We start from the raw sequence: 18,085 nt of genomic DNA, 5'->3' as shown, positions 1-18,085 counted from the left end.
TAAAAACCCCTGAATATCACCAATTTAATAATCACAGTCACAACTCACGTTTAAAATATACTGCGCTGTTAGAATCCCATCGCCTAAGTAAAAACTTAGTAATTGCCACATCATTTTATCAATTAAAGTGTATAATTCATTAAAAAAATAATAAATATATTTATTCAATTAACAAATTTAAGGCTATTTTTATAATAACCTTTTTCAAAACAATTTTTATAGTCTGGTTGATTATTTAAACTAGATGAAACTGTCCTTTAGTTTTGTTTTCATTTCAATACAGAATGTGAGTACAGTAGTGTGAATAGTGAATGTTGTAATATTTTACCTTTTGCGTACCAAAAAGAGCCACTTTCGCTCCTAATGATGAAGATTACTATTTATTTTCTTTAAAGTTAAAACCTTGTTGAAAATAGGAAGATAAAACTTCAATCTTGAAGTAAAAATAAAATTTGAATCCATATTTAAAGCCCAAAGTACCTATGAACTTTTGAGAAAACTACAAGTCACACCCCCATAAACCATATAGGCCCTACTTAAAATGTTCGTCATGACGAGAAAAAACGCATCCTTGCGCAAAACTATCCATTATTTCATAAATTGCCTTTAACCCTAGCGGTGCCAAACGCCGGATATACGGCGCGAACGGCCGCGGCCGAAATGGCAACGCCGGATATACGGCGCCAATGCAGATGTTACGGTAGGCCTGTAAATTTTTTTTTTTTTTTTTTTAGTTTTGTTCGCTTTTTAGGGCTACTGTTGTACTAAATAAGTTAAATAATTCAAACCAGAATACCCTGGAATTATATATTATATAAGGTGTACGGTTTTGTACATGACCTGGGTTGGATGATTATTTGGTACTAGCGCGGGGGTACGATCAACATAATAATAGGGCTATCAAACAAAATACACAAAGTAAGCTATATAAACTATATATTTTTTGAATCAGCACAAAATTTACTACAACTTTACAATTTACCTTATGATGATAAGTCTAACCTGCACTTAGCTACACGACGGAATATAAAACATTTTATAAAAAAACTAATAATGCCTAAAATTCGGAAAAAATAAAAAAAATTTTTTTTGTGGTAACCATGTAAACCACCTATATTATTGTTCTTTGTTTTATTCTGAACAAAATGATGTATAATAATCCATAGTTATGTTGCTATTTCTAATTTTTATGATGGTTTAAAAATGATATTACATAATTAATAAAATCCCTATGCCAGTACAGCGTTACACTACTGCCAGCTCTAGGGTTAAGGTCGTAAATCTTTTCTAAAGGGAACTGTCTATATATCCAATATAAAAAAGACCTCAGCTGTACTTATTTGTTTTTAACCGACTTCCCCACTACCAACAAAAGGAGGAGGTTCTCAATTTGTTTGTGGCGATGTTTTTTTTTTTTCTATGTATGTTCACCAATTTCTCTGTGATTCTTTTACCGATCAGTGTGGTTCCACCACCAAAATAACCAGGAGAGTTTCTATTTGGAACCTTATATATTATGTTTACCGTAAGTATAATATTTGTTTCGGTGAAAAATTCTGAATTCCTTAAATATTCAACATTTATTTTGTTTACATTTGTACAGATTGTTTACATTTGTGCAGAGAAGGCAATAAATAATAATAACTTTCCTACAGCTGTTAGTTGAAACCATTTAAATTTTTTTTATCAGAATTTATTTTACAATCTGTTCAAATATGAGAACAATAAGTAAAACATATATCAAAACAATGTCAGGAAGCAAGCACCTGTTCATCAACAAGTCTTGCCAAAAATTGGATCAGTCATTACAGACAATTCTTCATGAAACATGAAAAATGCATTTTGTTTTGGTTACTATAAAAAATGTATTTTAACGTTTGACCTGATTTGTGTATACAGTAATTCTGTTTTTAGTATTGAATATTCTGACTTACAAAAACATATATGTTTCAGTGAATAGCTTTATGATATTGACAAATAAAGGTGTATCGTGAAAACCAAAGCATTCGTAAAACAGGTCTAAATATAAATTAAATGCAATTATTCCTTACACGACCTAAGAAGTGTGACAGTGCATAATCGTCAATTGTCTTTTTTTTACAGCATCATTTATTTCTGGTTCAATGTAGACATTATACACAGAAGTGTTAACAAAACTATATCATATCAATACCATTATGCCTGCGGCCTAGAGGAAGATGATTTGCAATTTCGACTAGGCTATATCTTGATCAAACAAAACCACCTACATGACTTGCACCACTTTTAGCTGAACCAATCTTTCATATACATATTTCATTTGCAGATGTGGAATGTTTATTAATATTCTCTACCCAGTTACTATAACATATCAATACTATTATGCCTGCTTCGGAAAGTCCTAGAGGAAGATGATATTCAATTTCGACTAGGCTATATCTTGAGCAAACACAACCCCCTACATGACTTACACCACTTTTAGCTGAACCAATCTTTCATTTAATATTTTCCAAAGGTACTATACGTGTTAACGACCAATTTTCCACTTTTGAGAGATTTTTTAATGCTGGTGGCTGAGGAATAACTTTCATATTGTTCCAAAAGGCTTGAGACGTTACTGTATTTCTTTTTATAATGTAAAAGTACACCGATTGCAGGAAACGATGATGTCTGATATTTCAATGTATCTAGAAAAGACAATTAGTTTTTCATTAGGCCTAATGTAATGGACAACTCTTTCTTTCTTAGGAATATCTAAAAATGTTTATTTTCATACCCATTGATTATGTAACCTGAACAGGTGACTCAAGCAGTTTTAAAATAATGATTGTTCTGTGGAACTTTTGATTGTTTCAAACAGTTTTGCTTATCAAAAAACCTCAAGTAATTAATATATAAAAAATTGTACAGTCACTAAAAATCATGAAATAATTTATTTTTGTAAAAAATACAACCGACTTCAAAACGCTCTAAAAAGAATGAAATAATTTTAATAAAGTAAACTTTTGTATTAGACAAGCTCACGTATTTCAAGTCGGCGCGGCTCAAACTGCAAATATGATTGAAATTAAATATTGTGTGTGTATTTTGAAAATCAATAAATTGTAGCTGGATAACATAAATATATAAAAAACATACTGAACTGTTTTGTTTATATATTAAAGGAAATATTTTCTTGTATTTTATGTTTACTTCAGAATAAATGCATTATGAAAATAACACACACAAATGTTCTATATGAATAGGAAAATAATTTAGTTTGATATTATGATAGGGAAAAGAAGTTAGTTTAGTATTAAAACGTTACTTTTCCAAGTTAGAAACATTTAAATGCGTTATAATCTTTTTAAAGATACTCGTTAATACCACTATAATGCCGATCTCTGATTACACGGTAATAAAATAACACTTAACGCATAACTATGAAAATGACATGCAGATTAACACCTTTAATTATAGATAGTCACCTGCTATATGGACTGGACACCCTCTTTCAATTTTGTATAAAAAATAATCATAGAGCCGCGCCGACTTAAAATACGTGAGCTTGCCTAATACAAAAGTTTACTTTATTAAAATTATTATTCTTTCAATTTATTACCTTATTAAAATCAGTGTGATTATTTGTTCAAATTACTGTATTCGTATTTGTTTATTTCAGCTTAACTTAACCAATCAATAGTTTTATTATTACTTATGAAGTCAAACGGGGTGAAGCCCGTGGGTAACAGCTAGTTCAAATAAAGCACTTTTAGTTATTAAGAAAAACAGCTGATGTGTTTTCATGTGAAAACATGAAAAAAGTTCTGACTTGAGATTTTGGTTCAGGTTGTTATTAATATGTTGCAGGACAGTAAAGATCTGTACAATTACCTGAAAACTGTTGAGAACAGATTGGATGAAGATTTGAGCAAATACAACACAAAACAAGATCTAAAGCAACATATGGAAGAACTGCATAACTACAATGTGATCAAGGATGCAACCCAGAGCTTGTTAGGATCTTTATCATGTCAGACTGGACAGTCAGTTACTGAGTTGCACGAACAGTTTGGTGTCAAAGGTATGTTTCTAGTTTCTAGAAAATATGTACATATCGATAATATTAAAACATAACAGGGTTTTTTTATTTCACTATTCTGAATCAACCACTCGACGGATTTTCATGATTTTTTTGTGAAAGGAAGATAATTTTGAGAACTAGGGAATGTCGAAGCCATAAATAATTTTAGTTTAGGGTCCCAGTTATTTAGAAATTAACTTTTAATTTTTGAAAAGTCTAGCAGCCGACGCTAAGATTCTAAACTAGCTTTTGGTATAATGTAATTTGCTTAACATAACAGCTGTAAACATTCAGCGTTTGTAACACAAATTCAGCATTTGGAACAAATTAAAAGATATACTAAGGGTTGACTTATTTATACTATGTGTAATGCTAATCATTGATACGTTCAATCCTTTGGTAAGAGGATAACAGATTATTTAAATATACATAGTAAAATACTAGGATGTTCAAATTATTTTTTTAAGTAATCTTTGTAATCTTTGGTTTGTTTTAGTGCAATATAATTTGTTTTAACTAACAGCTGGTCAATTATAAAAATGCCCTATAGAACTATGAGGTTATTTACTCTGATTTTGTCATTGATTATAGGAAATAAGTAAGATTAGTAGACCACCGAGATAAGTAACACCATCGAAGTATACAAGTCGAGGCTCTGTACACGAGTCTTAAAAAAATTATATGCAAATTATTTTACTGCTCAACTTTTTTAGGAAAGGGTAGAAAAATCATAATTTTTACATGTTTTAATTCATCTTGGTGGCTTTTTGTTTACAATCAATGTTTTTGAATGCTTAAACTTTGTTTGGATCAGGCCCGGGAATATTGATGTCATAAAGAAGGAGATCAAGAATCATCAGGAATACGATTTTAAATTACCACCACAACCTCAGACGGGTTTTATCCAAAGATATACAGATGAATGACATAGATTGAACACAACGTCATCATTGACCCAGGATACTGCAATTATTAGACTTACCATCCTTTTATGAAATCTAAAAAGTTGTTTGGCGTGTGTTTAGTTGTGGTTACGTTTGGAGGCGCTGAATATTTTATAGTTTTAATAAATAAATATGGGGATTGTAACATTGATTCAATGAGGGTGGTTTAGTTATCAAGGATATTAGAACTGATAACGGAATAGATAATAAACATAGACAATTAACTACGTCACTAGCTTTACTAGAGTTTTTAATTTTTAAATTCCTTCAACATGTGACCAGTTCTTTTGTTCAAATGAATATTATTTTATTTTTGACTCAGCTATTTAAAAAACAAACTAATATGTTGTTGTGTTTACTTTTCTTTGTTTACACTTATTTATTTAGCAATTGATGCAGTGAAAATGACATAAAGGATGTGTGTGGATGATTCGTTTAATGATGTCAGGACACCAACGTTATAATTATGTGTACTGTGAATTTTATTGGATGTTTTCGTTTTATTTTAGGGAGTTTCAATTCAGACCTACTGGAAATTGTGTATAGTATGAGTAATTGTATTGTGGTGATATTAATTATGGAAGAAGCAGGTATGTGATGGAAGGTGATATCATTGACTAGGCCTATACACTTCTCAATTGATAATTACTCTTTCTACTGTAGGCTGCAATAAAATTTGTAAACTAGCTGTTCTGAATTATAGGCCTACACAGTTTTAACTGACTACTCCCGTACGTAGGACGGGCTAACACCTCGTATATATTTAATACGCTAGGCATATTTTAGTCATAATTGTTTTGGAGCGGTGGTGCTACCGATCACCATGTCCAAGGTGTCGTTAGAAAGGTCTTAGCATGTAGTTTTGCCATCAAACAAAAAAATTTGGAATTCCATCAGGGCTCTGCCCCAGTGGCCTTCAAAGTTCCCATGTTAGGGAGAAAATATTTGTTTACATTTGAACAGATAAATACTTTGAAATTGACACTAATATTTTAAACACAGCTGGTTGTACTAAAATTGGAGACATGTGCTTTATTTATTAGATTAATGATTTATTAGATTAGTTGAAAAGATTGTTATTTCACTGTTTTAAACCAGTTTTCATTTGCACAAAATCAAAACATAACCAAAAAAACGTTTGACATACTTTTGAACGGAGATTATAAGTAATGGAGCTCCATTGTTTACTTTTGAACAGATGAATACTTTGAAATTGACACTAATATTTGAAACAGATGGTCATACCAAAATTGGATACATGTGCTATAAGGATTTATTAGATTAGTTGAAAAGATTGACGTTTCATTTTCTTAAACCAGTTTTTATTTGCACAAAATCAAAACATAACAAAAAAATTGTTCGACATAATGGAGATTATAAGACGTCGACCAGGACGGCCAATAGGAGGAGGCCGACAAACTTTAACTGGTAGACGCGAACGAAATACAAATAATACTATTGTCATTGATAGCCGAATAATATGTTAACGGTTTAAAGGTAAACGTTCGGATATATACCTAACATCAGAAAGAGACTGAAACAAGATTGGGTGATGGGCCATTATGAAACACAGTTTGTCACAGAACATGGAAAATTTCAAGGCGAATGTGTGGAGATTTCTCCTGGTGGAAGAAGAAGTATGTAGATGTGGATAAATAAAAACCACGAGTCAAGTATTTATAAATTGTTCACTTCAGGAGACAAATAAAAGAGAACAGGAAGAATTCTTAAATAAAAGAGGTCTAGAGATGAGAAAATAAAACATGATGACAAGGACACAATTGAGACGTTTAGAAAAGTAGCTTGGGAAATAGGAAAAACCAGGGATGTATACAAGTTTTTAAAATTAAATAAAAGAAACGAACAAAAACTAAGAAAGAAAAGGAATGAAAACTTGCTCATGAAGGGAGAGGAAAGGTTAGAGCGAATCTCAATGATCCCTAACATTCAGAGCGGGATGGGGAAGGGAGTCGTGCTGCTAGGCTGTTGGACACATAATGTGTCTGGACGAAGATTAAAAGTGGCTGAAGCCTAAAAAGAAATAAGATTTTCACGGGGAATAGGCCTGGCAAATAAGTCCCAGACTTAAGTCAATGGTGGGAACGAGGAGTTTGCTACAAACATTTACTGACTTGGTTGAAATGAAATATTTACTATTTGAATTCGAGTTAGCGTAAATATTACAATGGAAAAAAGCGAGAGAGCCTTGATAATAAGGATTTGTCAACAACATATGATTTCTTAACACATGGTTTATGTTATTGTTTTATAATGTTTATGTTTGTGTTTATATATTTTTCATTCAGTCAAAATCTAAATATATAAAAGGCAAAGCCCTCACTGACTCACTCACTCACTCACTCATCACTAATTCTCCCACTTCCCATTTACCTAGGAGGCTGAAATTCGGTACACCGATTCTTTGGGCATTAAATAGGAAAACTAAGTAGTTTTTATCCTGATCGGGCTTTCGGGCTCCGCCCCAGTGGCTCTGGAGTTTCCCATGTTAACCTTATGATTTTTCATATTTAAAAGGAATTTCTTAACAGCTGGTTCATTTAAACAAGTTGGTTCTGTTCTATGATGTTCAATAGCATTAAAGTTACAAGGATTACCAACAGGGTGCAGCACTATTATTTTTTAAATTTATGACTACAGCCAATTTGCAACCAAAAGGTGAGTGAGCGTAGCGAACGAACTTCAACCTGGAAGCGAGTTAGCGTAGCGAACGAGCTAACCTGAAGGCAAGTGAGCGGAGCGAACGAGCTCCAACCAGGACGTGATTGAGCCATGCGAACGAGCTCACTTGTGAAGTTAAACGGGGCAAAGCCCGCGGGTACAGCTAGTGGTTGAATAAAATAGGGTGTACATTCTCTTGTATCATGTTTATTATATAATTTAAGGACTTGATAACTGGCGACGAGGAAAACCAAAATGGAGTCAACTGACATTAGATCACATTTAAACAGTTACAAAAGGATAAGAACGTCAATCAAGGCACAATTTACTAAATTAACAAACAAGCTGAACAATCATGAAATTGATCCTAGGCAAGTTGATGAACGTCTAGAACTTCTGGACTCAACATGGACTAAATTTCTTGAAGTACAAGAGAAAATAGAACTAATAATAAACGACACAGAACTGGATGAAGAAGTAAATTACAAGATGGACATTGAAGAAGTATTCATTAAGTTGAAGATTATGTTGAGGCAGTTGAAACCCATTTCACTTTCGAATACAACTCAAGAAATCAATGGTAATGCAAGCAACTCTACTGGCAATACAGCTTCAACATCCCATATTTCATTTGTACCTTTCAGTGAAGATGAATCTTTTGACAATTTTACAAAAAGACTTGAAGTATTTATGCACCTGAAACACATATCAGATGAAACTACAAAGACATTCACCCTACTTAATGCCCTACCTCCTACGTTACATCAAAAGCTCTACAACATTTGTGCACCTGAAACGCCACTTCAGAAAGATTATGATGACCTTATAGCTTTATTGAAGCAATATTTGGATCCTCAACCAAGCATTTGGGCACGGCAACATAATTTCATAGTACGAGAGCAAATGGTAGGTGAATCCGTTACAGATTTTACAGTTGAACTAAAGAAACTTGTTACTCCTTGTGAATTCAAATGTTCTTGTGGAAAATCTATAGCTGAAACTATGCTACGTTTACAGTTCATCAGGGGATTGCGAGACGCTGAGATAAGAACGAAACTACTACAAGTAGAATCAGACAAGACCTTCCAGGAAGTCATAAATACTGCTAAGATAATGGAACTATCTAAAACTGAAAATACGATGATTGCATCTTCACAACATAAAGCCGAAATCAATCAAGTGATTTCAACGCCTACTAATAAACAATTCAATACAAACAGTGAAATGAGAACTAAATGTACAGGACCCAACAACAGTTCATTCACATTCCAATCCCTTAAGGGAAAGTGTTACAGATGCGGTGACGAAAAACATAAAGCTAACAAATGTAAATTTACTGAACACTGGTGTAGAAAATGTGGAAAGATGGGTCACATCGCTCGAGTCTGTCTGAGCGAGAATTCCATATTAAAATTTAAGAACTTGAGAAACACATGTCAAGCTGATATCTTACTTGAAGAAGATGAATCTTATGAAATGAACTTAATAACTTCAAAAAACTCAGATAAGTTTAATTTGAAGGTGGACATTGAGGGAAATGAAATTACAATGGAACTAGATACTGGGGCCGCATTGAGCACCATATCTTACAAGGATTACATGAATCTAGGATTAAACAAATCCATTCACAAAACGAAAGTAGAACTTCGCACTTATACTGGGGAGGTTTTTGAGCCTGTTGGATATGTATTTGTGAAATGCACGTACAAAGATCACAATTTCATTGGTAAACTATACGTAATCAACAGGAAGGTCGATCCTATCTTTGGACGTGATTGGATAAGGGAAGTTAAACTAGATTGGGCTGACCTTAGGAGTATTACAAGTTCTCACACGCATGCAGATATCGATAGACTGATTGAGAATTACAAGGATGTATTTGATCAAAATATTGGTGTTATTCCCGAGGTAGAAGGACATATACAACTACTTGAAGATGCCAAACCGGTTTACATGAAACCTCGTTTAGTGCCATATGCTTTAAGACCTAAAGTTGAAGAAGAACTGGACAGATTGGAAAAAATAGGAATCATCTCGAAGGTCGAACAAAGTGATTGGGGAACTCCAATCGTTCCAGTCGTGAAACCCAGCGGCAAGGTCAGAATCTGTGCAGATTTCAAAGTGACTTTAAATAAACAAATTAAGGACATCAAGTACCCTATTCCACGTATCGAGGACATTTTTGCAAAAAATGAGTGGAGGTAAGTACTTTTGTACACTAGACATCAGTAACGCTTATTTACACATGGCAATGGACCAAGAAAGTGCGCTACTTCAAACAATCAGTACACATAAAGGACAGTATAAGGTAAATCGACTCATGTTCGGAATTAAGACTGCTCCGGCCCTATGGCAAGGGTTTATGGACAAAATACTTTCTGGAATTGATGGCGTTCAGTGTTTTTTTGACGATATTATTATTCAAGGTTCGACTGAGTCTGAGGCCCTAACAAGGCTAGAAAGTGTTTTGAAAGTCATCAGGAGACACAACCTCAAACTAAATAAAGACAAATGCAAGTTTTTTCAAACACAAATTGATTACCTTGGACATACTATAGATCAAAATGGTCTACACAAGAATAAGGACAAAGTGGAAGCAATCTTAAAATCACCAAAACCGTCAAATGTGTCAGAGCTACGAACATTCCTGGGCTTGACCAATTACTACCAGAAATTTATCCCCAACTTGAACACAATCTTGAATCCACTACACAATCTATTAAAGGCGCACACTAAGTTCGTTTGGACCAGAGAATGTGATAAATGCGTTGAAAAAGTTAAGGCTGAGATAGCTAGTGACCGGGTCCTTGCTCATTTTGATGAAAATGAAACCTTAGTGCTAGCCACGGACGCTTCTCCAGTTGGATTGGGAATTGTTCTTTCCCACCGCTACAAAGATGGTACTGAACGGCCAATTTCATTCGCTTCTCGATCTCTCACTGCAAGTGAGAAAAAGTACAGTCAGATAGACAAAGAGGCACTGGCGATTTACTGGGGACTGAAGAAGTTCTATCAATATTGTTATGGAAGAAAGTTTATCCTTGTAACAGATCATAAGCCACTTGTTTCAATTTTTGACCCATACAGAACCTTACCTACTATGACTGCCACACGTATTTTCAATTACGCTCACTTCCTCTCTGGCTTCGATTATACTATTGAATATAGGAACACCAAATTACATGGTAATGCCGACTACATGTCTCGCTTTCCTAATGAACATCCACCGACAAATCAAATTGATCAACATGAAGCCTTTTTCATTAACCAAATTGAATCAATGCCTGTAACACATGAAAATATTGCAAATGAAACATCAAACGACAATGACCTAAAACCTCTTTTGAAAGCACTTCAAGATGGTACTGATTTAGAACATATTGGCTTGAAGAATAATGAGTATTCACTTCATGATGGCTGCATTTTTCGTGGTTCCAGAGTAGTAATTCCTGAAAAACTGCAAGGAAAAGTACTCAATGAACTTCATTTAGGACACTTAGGAGTTGTGAAAATGAAAAATCTTGCAAGAAGTTTTTGTTACTGGAAACACATTGACCGTAACATAGAAGATCTAGCAAAGTCTTGTCGTCCATGTTGTTTGAAGCAGAATCTTCCTGAAAAAGTAGATGTCCATCCTTGGCTGGTTCCATCAGGACCTTGGCAACGAATACACATCGACTTTGCAGGTCCAATTTATGGGCAATACCTTTTTATTATCGTTGACGCCTATTCAAAGTGGGTTGAAGTCATACCAACCAAAACTACAACATCTAATTGGTGCATTCAACAGCTGAGGAAACTTTTCTCTACCTTTGGTTACCCGTTCACGTTAGTCTCTGACAATGGTCCTAACTTCACATCATCTATCTTCAACCAATTCCTACAAGCTTGTGGCGTCACACACAAATTCTCTGCCCCCTATCACCCTGCAACCAACGGACAAGCAGAGAGATTTGTTCAGACTGTAAAGAAACAGTTAATAGCAATGGAGAATGATGGAGGAGATTTGCACTTCAAAATAAATCACATCCTAATGTCACTAAGGAATGCCACAAATGCTACAGGGTCCTCGGCATATGAACTTATGTTTGGGAGACGAATAAGGACAAGGCTGGATCTTATGAAGAAACCCCAAGATCACACAGAAATGCCCGACGGATGTACAAAAATGAAAAGAGAGTTTCGGGTGGGGGACAGGGTTCAGGTGCGCAATTTCGGAAAAGACGGAAAGTGGAAATTTGGAAACATAACAAGGAGAGAAGGATTGGTGCATTATCAAATCGAGATGGACGGTGGGCAGGTTTGGAGAAGGCACATTAACCACATTCGGCCGTGTAAATTTGAGGGGGAGGATTAATAAAGATTTGTCAACAACATATGATTTCTTAACACATGGTTTATGTTATTGTTTTATAATGTTTATGTTTGTGTTTATATATTTTTCATTCAGTCAAAATGGTTGAATAAAATAGGGTGTACATTCTCTTGTATCATGTTTATTATATAATTTAAGGACTTGATACTGGATAATCTTATATACTAAAAAGAAAACTGAATTAACACTGTGCTCAGTGCTGCATTTCGTAGTAATCATTGAAATAGCCGATTTACAAACTATGGAAACATAGGAAAGTCATAGAACACCACCAAGGAGAAGAAATAGAAATAATATACATATTTTTTTTTTTAATTTATAATCGTTATTACGGACAACCTAATGCGACTATGAGTAAGGCTATTTGTAGAAAACACTTTTTACAAGAAATGTTGATTATATCGATTTGTTATGTACATCTTAAGTATTTCCAAAATCTTTGAGTCAAGTCTTCAGATCAAGTCATCAGAAATTATGACTGTTATTCGTTTTAAAATAACACCTGTAATACTTGGCAATTGCTCAAATTCAAGCAACAGGTACACTAGTAGTAAATTAATTGTTAGATTTGATATTTATTTAAGAGAACAATCAAGTCACCCTCAACATAAAAGCTTAAATTTTGATGATGGTAAACGTGGAGGTATCAAGATATTTTCAGAATTGAATGTGTGGACTACCCAACAATTAAAAGTAATCAATTTTATTAGCATTTAAAGAAAATAAGCCCAAACTTTACCTCAATACACACCCAGATGATACATATCCCTTGAGAAATGTATATACTTTGCCAGTTTGGACATTACTGGTACTATAGATGTAAAAATTTACCTATGTCAAAACTATACACTCTCCATTTGTTGCATCTTTATCTGAAAAGTCTCACTCATCTGATCTTCAGCTGCCTGAACTTCACTGCAGGCGATCGTGGACGTTAATCGCGTACTACTTTAGTTTAATATGACTGAATACCGCAGCGAGTTGATTGAGACATCTCCTTTTGCCGCCCTTGTTTGTGAAATTCTCTAGTCTTTAGGCATCTGTACTTGACTGTACTACATGAATGTTAGCCTATAGTACACAATATGTTAACTCCTCTTACTTGGATACCTATTGCTACCCTTTACGAGTAGGTTTGATAATGAACAAACTGTATTGATTTAACTCATTCACTACCACAATAGTACTAATTTTTCATTCATATGGACCAGCGACGCACATTTGCGACAGCCGGTTTCTACCCATAGACTGACGTCGCATATTTGCGTCGGTGTCCCAATGTTATTAAAAAGCTTATATCTTCGTAATGGTCTATTTGAAGGCCCTGAATTCTCTGCAGTGGTCTACAGGGATGTCTGTCGCATATGTGGGTCACTTGGTCTGTGGATATGATGATTATTGATGTTATATGATAGTTGGCAAAAATATTTTTTAATTTGCTGCATCACTGGCCCGTAGTCTGTGTTTACTGTTAACCAAGTGAAACACCCGGTCTATGTGTGATATTAAACTGTATACCTCGGTTTGTGGCAACAACCGCAGCATCCCATATATGTGAAAATCGGTAGCGATTTTGTCTTAATGGTTTTTGACATGTTTATAGTTATACTTTAATATTCCCTGTATCGAAAAACTTTCTGCATACGCGATGTTGCCGCGACCAACTTGGTTTGGATAATCAAGACCATACTGTGTAAACAACTAACATGTTTCCTATTACAGATTAATGGTGATTCTCCTGATCAGTAAATAATGGCTGAATCTTCTGAAAGTGATGTGGATGATGGCTCAGTGATCATAACAAAAAAGAGTTTGGTAAGTTGAAACCGTATTGTCTAGATCTGGAACTTACTTTTATTTGAAGATATTTGCTATTTTTTTAGTACCTTTTCTAGCCTTTTCCTTACGTTTTCTCAAATTTAAAAAGAATTATAAATACTATAACATACAATTTGAGAATACTACACACATCTAGGACCATTTAAACAAAAACTTTACATAATATATAGGTCTAGTTGCTATGTAAAAAAAATTGATTTTAGTATAATTCTTTATAATTTCTCAGATAACAGCAATAGTCTTATTTGCATTTTGTAGTTTCTTCTTTAAAGCAATATTGTAGTAGATTACTCATTTTTCCTTTTACTTTTTGGATTAAAAAATACGCAATAAAAGGTCGTGCAGCACTGATATTTCCTTCTAATATATGACCCCTTAGCCTCTCTCGGCCCTAATTTCCTCAAATAAACCTGAATGTTATCACTTTTCAGAAAATCTTTTTATCAGCCAACTGCTGCTTTCTTTTGAAATGTAATCTTAATCAGCTGTATTCTTCGACAGAAAAAAGCCATTGCGTTGTTGGAAGATGATGAGTCTTCCAAGGAGGCACATTTTGGTGGACGGAAGGCTGTGAGGGAATGTCAGCTGCCATGTCTACAAGCCCACAACCTCTGTGCTGCAGCGGACATATTCTCTGGCGACGGTCAGACATTTTCTCACTTGTGTATATACAGTACACTCTTGATTATAGAAACTCCGGTTATCCAAGTCCTCAGGTTGTCCGAGGTCGTTTTAGGACTAAATATATATATATATATATATTGTATTTTTAGTTGGAAACAATAATTACTTTATAATAGTATGTTTTTGTTGGAATAAAATTGAAATAGCAAGTATGCCTGATTTGTGGTTTGTTGAAATTAATATTTGAAATAATTATTAACTATTAATTTAATGTAAGAATGATCAGCAGCACAGTAACCTAGAAACTGAAAATCCCACAGTACTAGGTTGGACGCCAATCATTGGCAAGCTGGACAAGTCTGCAGAACATTAACAATGGCAGTTATTAACACTGTCAGTCTTTGTCATTATCATTACGATTTTTTTATGTAGACATGATTGCGTCAGGTTAAAGCTCAGCTAAAACTAAATGTAATTTTATGCTTTTCAAAGTAGAAAGAAACACCTTAATGTTTTGTTTCAAGTACTGTGGTGTACTATGGTTTGGTATAAATCTAACAATACATGGTTTGATGTTTTTCAAGACGATTGAAGATGTGTTAAGCATGTTTGTATTTTTTTCTTTAAAACGCTACCTTATTAAAAAAAGTTTGTTAAAAAATTCAATACATGATAATTTTTTGTTTCCAATAATTATTGTTAAAGCTTATATTTATATCTCTTATTCATTACTTTGTAGGTAGCTTCAACAGACAAGTTCTAGAAGAGCTGCGTGTGAGCTTCTTGACAAATAACTATCCAGCGGCTGCTAAATTACTAGAGTGGCTTCTTCACAGAGCTACCAAGCCAGACCTGCCCATACTGTGGAGGGTGAGAAACAGTGGTTGTTATTTTACATTCTGCACAATAGCTTGCCTGTAAATAGTTTGTAATAAGCAATGGTGTGACATGTGGTATGTGGCAGTTGCTGGAATTCAGTTTTGTAGGCATATCTACTCAGGAATAGTGTTAAAATATTTAATCAAAAGTGATACAAATGGAAATGGCAGAAGAAATTGGAGGACGATAATTGCTCTTCTCTGGTGATCTAAGACTGATTGTACCTTTGGTTCAAGAACTGTCATCAAACTTGCCACACACAGTAGTAACATTTAGATAGCCTATTTGTTAATTGAGAGGTAATTATTAAACGAGATTTAACTTCTCTGTGTGAAGATCAAGTTTGGTTAATTTTGGTTTGGTTTCATTATTTGTCATTGTTGTGCAAGTTCTAATGATTTATGATTTAAAAAAAATAATGATTTGAGAACATATATCATCTGAATAATATGCAGCAATATTTACATGTATTTATTTTATCTATCTATATATTAATAGGCAAGCATGTTTCTTTAAAACCTTTTTTCTCAGCTCGTGTGCATCGCAGGGAAAATCTACGCATACTGTTGGAAAGATATTTTCCTGTAGATGTGCAGAATACCTTTATAAATTAAAATAGGCTCAAAAATAAGCACAAGAAATGAGTTTAAAATGTTGAAAAAATTAACATGGATCTTATCTGTTGCCATGCTGGTGACGAAATAACAACTAAATATAAACAGAAAATCAAAACAAATGGAAGAAACTCCAATCACATGTTTTATTTACAGTGTGAGGTGAAAATAGAGAGTCTGTACATTACATATTTTTGGTCGAGTTTCGACCACTGGACGACCTCTAGTACAATTTAAATTGAACAGCTGTTTCATTAAAAATTATTATTCACATGGCCAAAATGTAAACAACTCTGTGGAGGGATCTTAAAAAGGGTTCTGGGGTAGAGTCCTAAGGGGTTTTGCTTCGTTTTTCTTTTGATAACTCATCTACAGACCAAGACCTTTCTTTGGACACCTCTACCAAGTTTCTACCCCCAGCCGTTCTCTCAAATTAGTGGGGACAAAGTTTCCAATTCAATATTCTGATTCCCCCATGTTAATCTTATGGTAGAAACTCCAACTTTGATGGCCTGTGGAGCAAAGCCCGAGGATTTTTATTACAGGAATTGGTGAAAGGGGGCGTCTACACAAAAACTACTTTATTTTGACACGTCGTTTGTAAATTTTTGGTAGGCTATCTCCGGGTGTTAATTATTTTTTTGAAATTTTCATTATTAATGTTGATTTTCCCATAAAAACCCATAAAATTACGCTAAAATTGAAGTTTCTCAAAAATGGCCTGAACGATTTTGATAAAAGCTTAGTAGGCAATGTTGTAGCCCTTTAAATTCTGAGCAAAATGTTATAAGTTAACCCCCATTTCTGTAAAAAGATATGATTAAAAAGCTATATTGTAAATTAGTCTATGTTAACTTATTAAAAAAAAAACCTTTTAAATAAGAGAAAATCATATTTTTGAAAAAAGCCGGTTTTTATTGAAATATGAAGCCTTCCATGTGACAATCCTTATAATTCTCAACAACATATTGCAACCCCCCATTGCTGTAAAAATTGTGGTTCAAAAGTAATTGTAACTTAGCCTATGTTTATTTTCCCATAAAAAACGGGAAAATGGAAAAAAAATATTTAGATTAAAATTTCTCTGTTATGGTACTTATAATTCTAAACAAAAAAGTGCGACCTCCATTCCTGTATAAGTAACGTTTAAATTACACTAACTACACTGTTTTGACGAACTTACCACACAAGGAAACAGTCCAGAAACAGCCGTTTGCCACCAGCTTGATCAAATAGGGTTTCACTGTACTGTGGTGGTTATAAGGCACCAACCAGCTAATTATAAGGCATTTGGCAATGAGTGGTTAACTTATAACCAAAACATACTTAACCTCTGTCAAAGGTTATGACTATTGCTTGTTAATCCTCAAGTCAAAGGCAATAGGCTATATAACTTAAGGATTTGTACAGATTTATTAGTATGGTGTAAAATATTGTATGTCACACCTCCAAAATGTGTTTACCTACCGGACTCGTATGGTAATCCCGTACTCGACTTCGTCTCACACGCTACCTAGTTTATTTAATTATGCATCTAAAACTAAAGATTTTTTTATCACAGTAGAGCAAAATATTTTTAATACATTCAGTACCAATTTATTTATTTATTTATTTATACGGCAAACACCATTTTTACAGTCAATGATACATGAGATTCAAGTTACAAGATAAATACTTCTAAACATATATAAGCCAGATACAGATTCATCTTAATTGCTAGACAATAGTAACATGCATAAATATTTTCAGAAAAATAACAATACCAGTAACCAAATCTAGATAACAATTGATAAATATTTTAATATAATAACAGTAACGAGCAAAAATATAAATATATTTGACAGACAAGACAAAAAAAACCATGACAATTATAATAACGGTGACGTCACAAAGATTGAAAAATTGTCACACTCTTTGTATCTGAGGGCTTATACAAAGTACATTGGGGGTAGCCAATGTGTTAAGTTATGGATTTTGGGATATAAGTACTCTTGAAATTAGCAAATTAAATCAGAAAATTAGTTACAACTATCTTCTGTACGTGTGCTTTGTAACAGGAAGATGTTCTATACCGCCTAATCCAAACACT

General features: G+C 33.8%; 2 protein-coding genes across 3 annotated transcripts in view; both read left to right on the top strand.

Moving 5' to 3' along the window:
* LOC128990699 (uncharacterized) overlaps positions 1-18,085 on the top strand; it is a 28,476-nt gene that overhangs the window by 7,286 nt on the left and 3,105 nt on the right. For both annotated transcript variants that reach the window (XM_054413221.1, XM_054413219.1), the window contains 4 exons: positions 3,829-4,042; positions 13,763-13,855; positions 14,381-14,522; positions 15,243-15,373. In XM_054413221.1, the coding sequence (XP_054269196.1) occupies positions 13,793-13,855; positions 14,381-14,522; positions 15,243-15,373 (336 nt within the window). In that variant the 5' untranslated portion in view covers positions 3,829-4,042; positions 13,763-13,792. The remainder of the gene's footprint in view (positions 1-3,828; positions 4,043-13,762; positions 13,856-14,380; positions 14,523-15,242; positions 15,374-18,085) is intronic.
* LOC128989052 (uncharacterized protein K02A2.6-like) lies at positions 9,911-12,022 on the top strand. Its single transcript, XM_054410907.1, has one exon. It carries the CDS (start codon positions 9,911-9,913, stop codon positions 12,020-12,022), a length of 2,112 nt encoding a protein of 703 aa, XP_054266882.1.

The sequence above is a fragment of the Macrosteles quadrilineatus genome, unplaced genomic scaffold, assembly GCF_028750875.1.
Source record: "Macrosteles quadrilineatus isolate MER2022 unplaced genomic scaffold, UCM_ALF_1.0 Scaffold_3__2_contigs__length_128488019, whole genome shotgun sequence".
NCBI lineage: Eukaryota > Metazoa > Arthropoda > Insecta > Hemiptera > Cicadellidae > Macrosteles > Macrosteles quadrilineatus.
The sequence above is the reverse complement of the archived record's forward strand: the minus strand, read 5'-3'. Positions and strand labels throughout refer to the sequence as shown.

Bases quoted from the DNA above. Each gene is read 5' to 3' on its own strand.
- LOC128989052 (XM_054410907.1), top strand. From the start codon at position 9,911: ATGGCAATGGACCAAGAAAGTGCGCTACTTCAAACAATCAGTACACAT.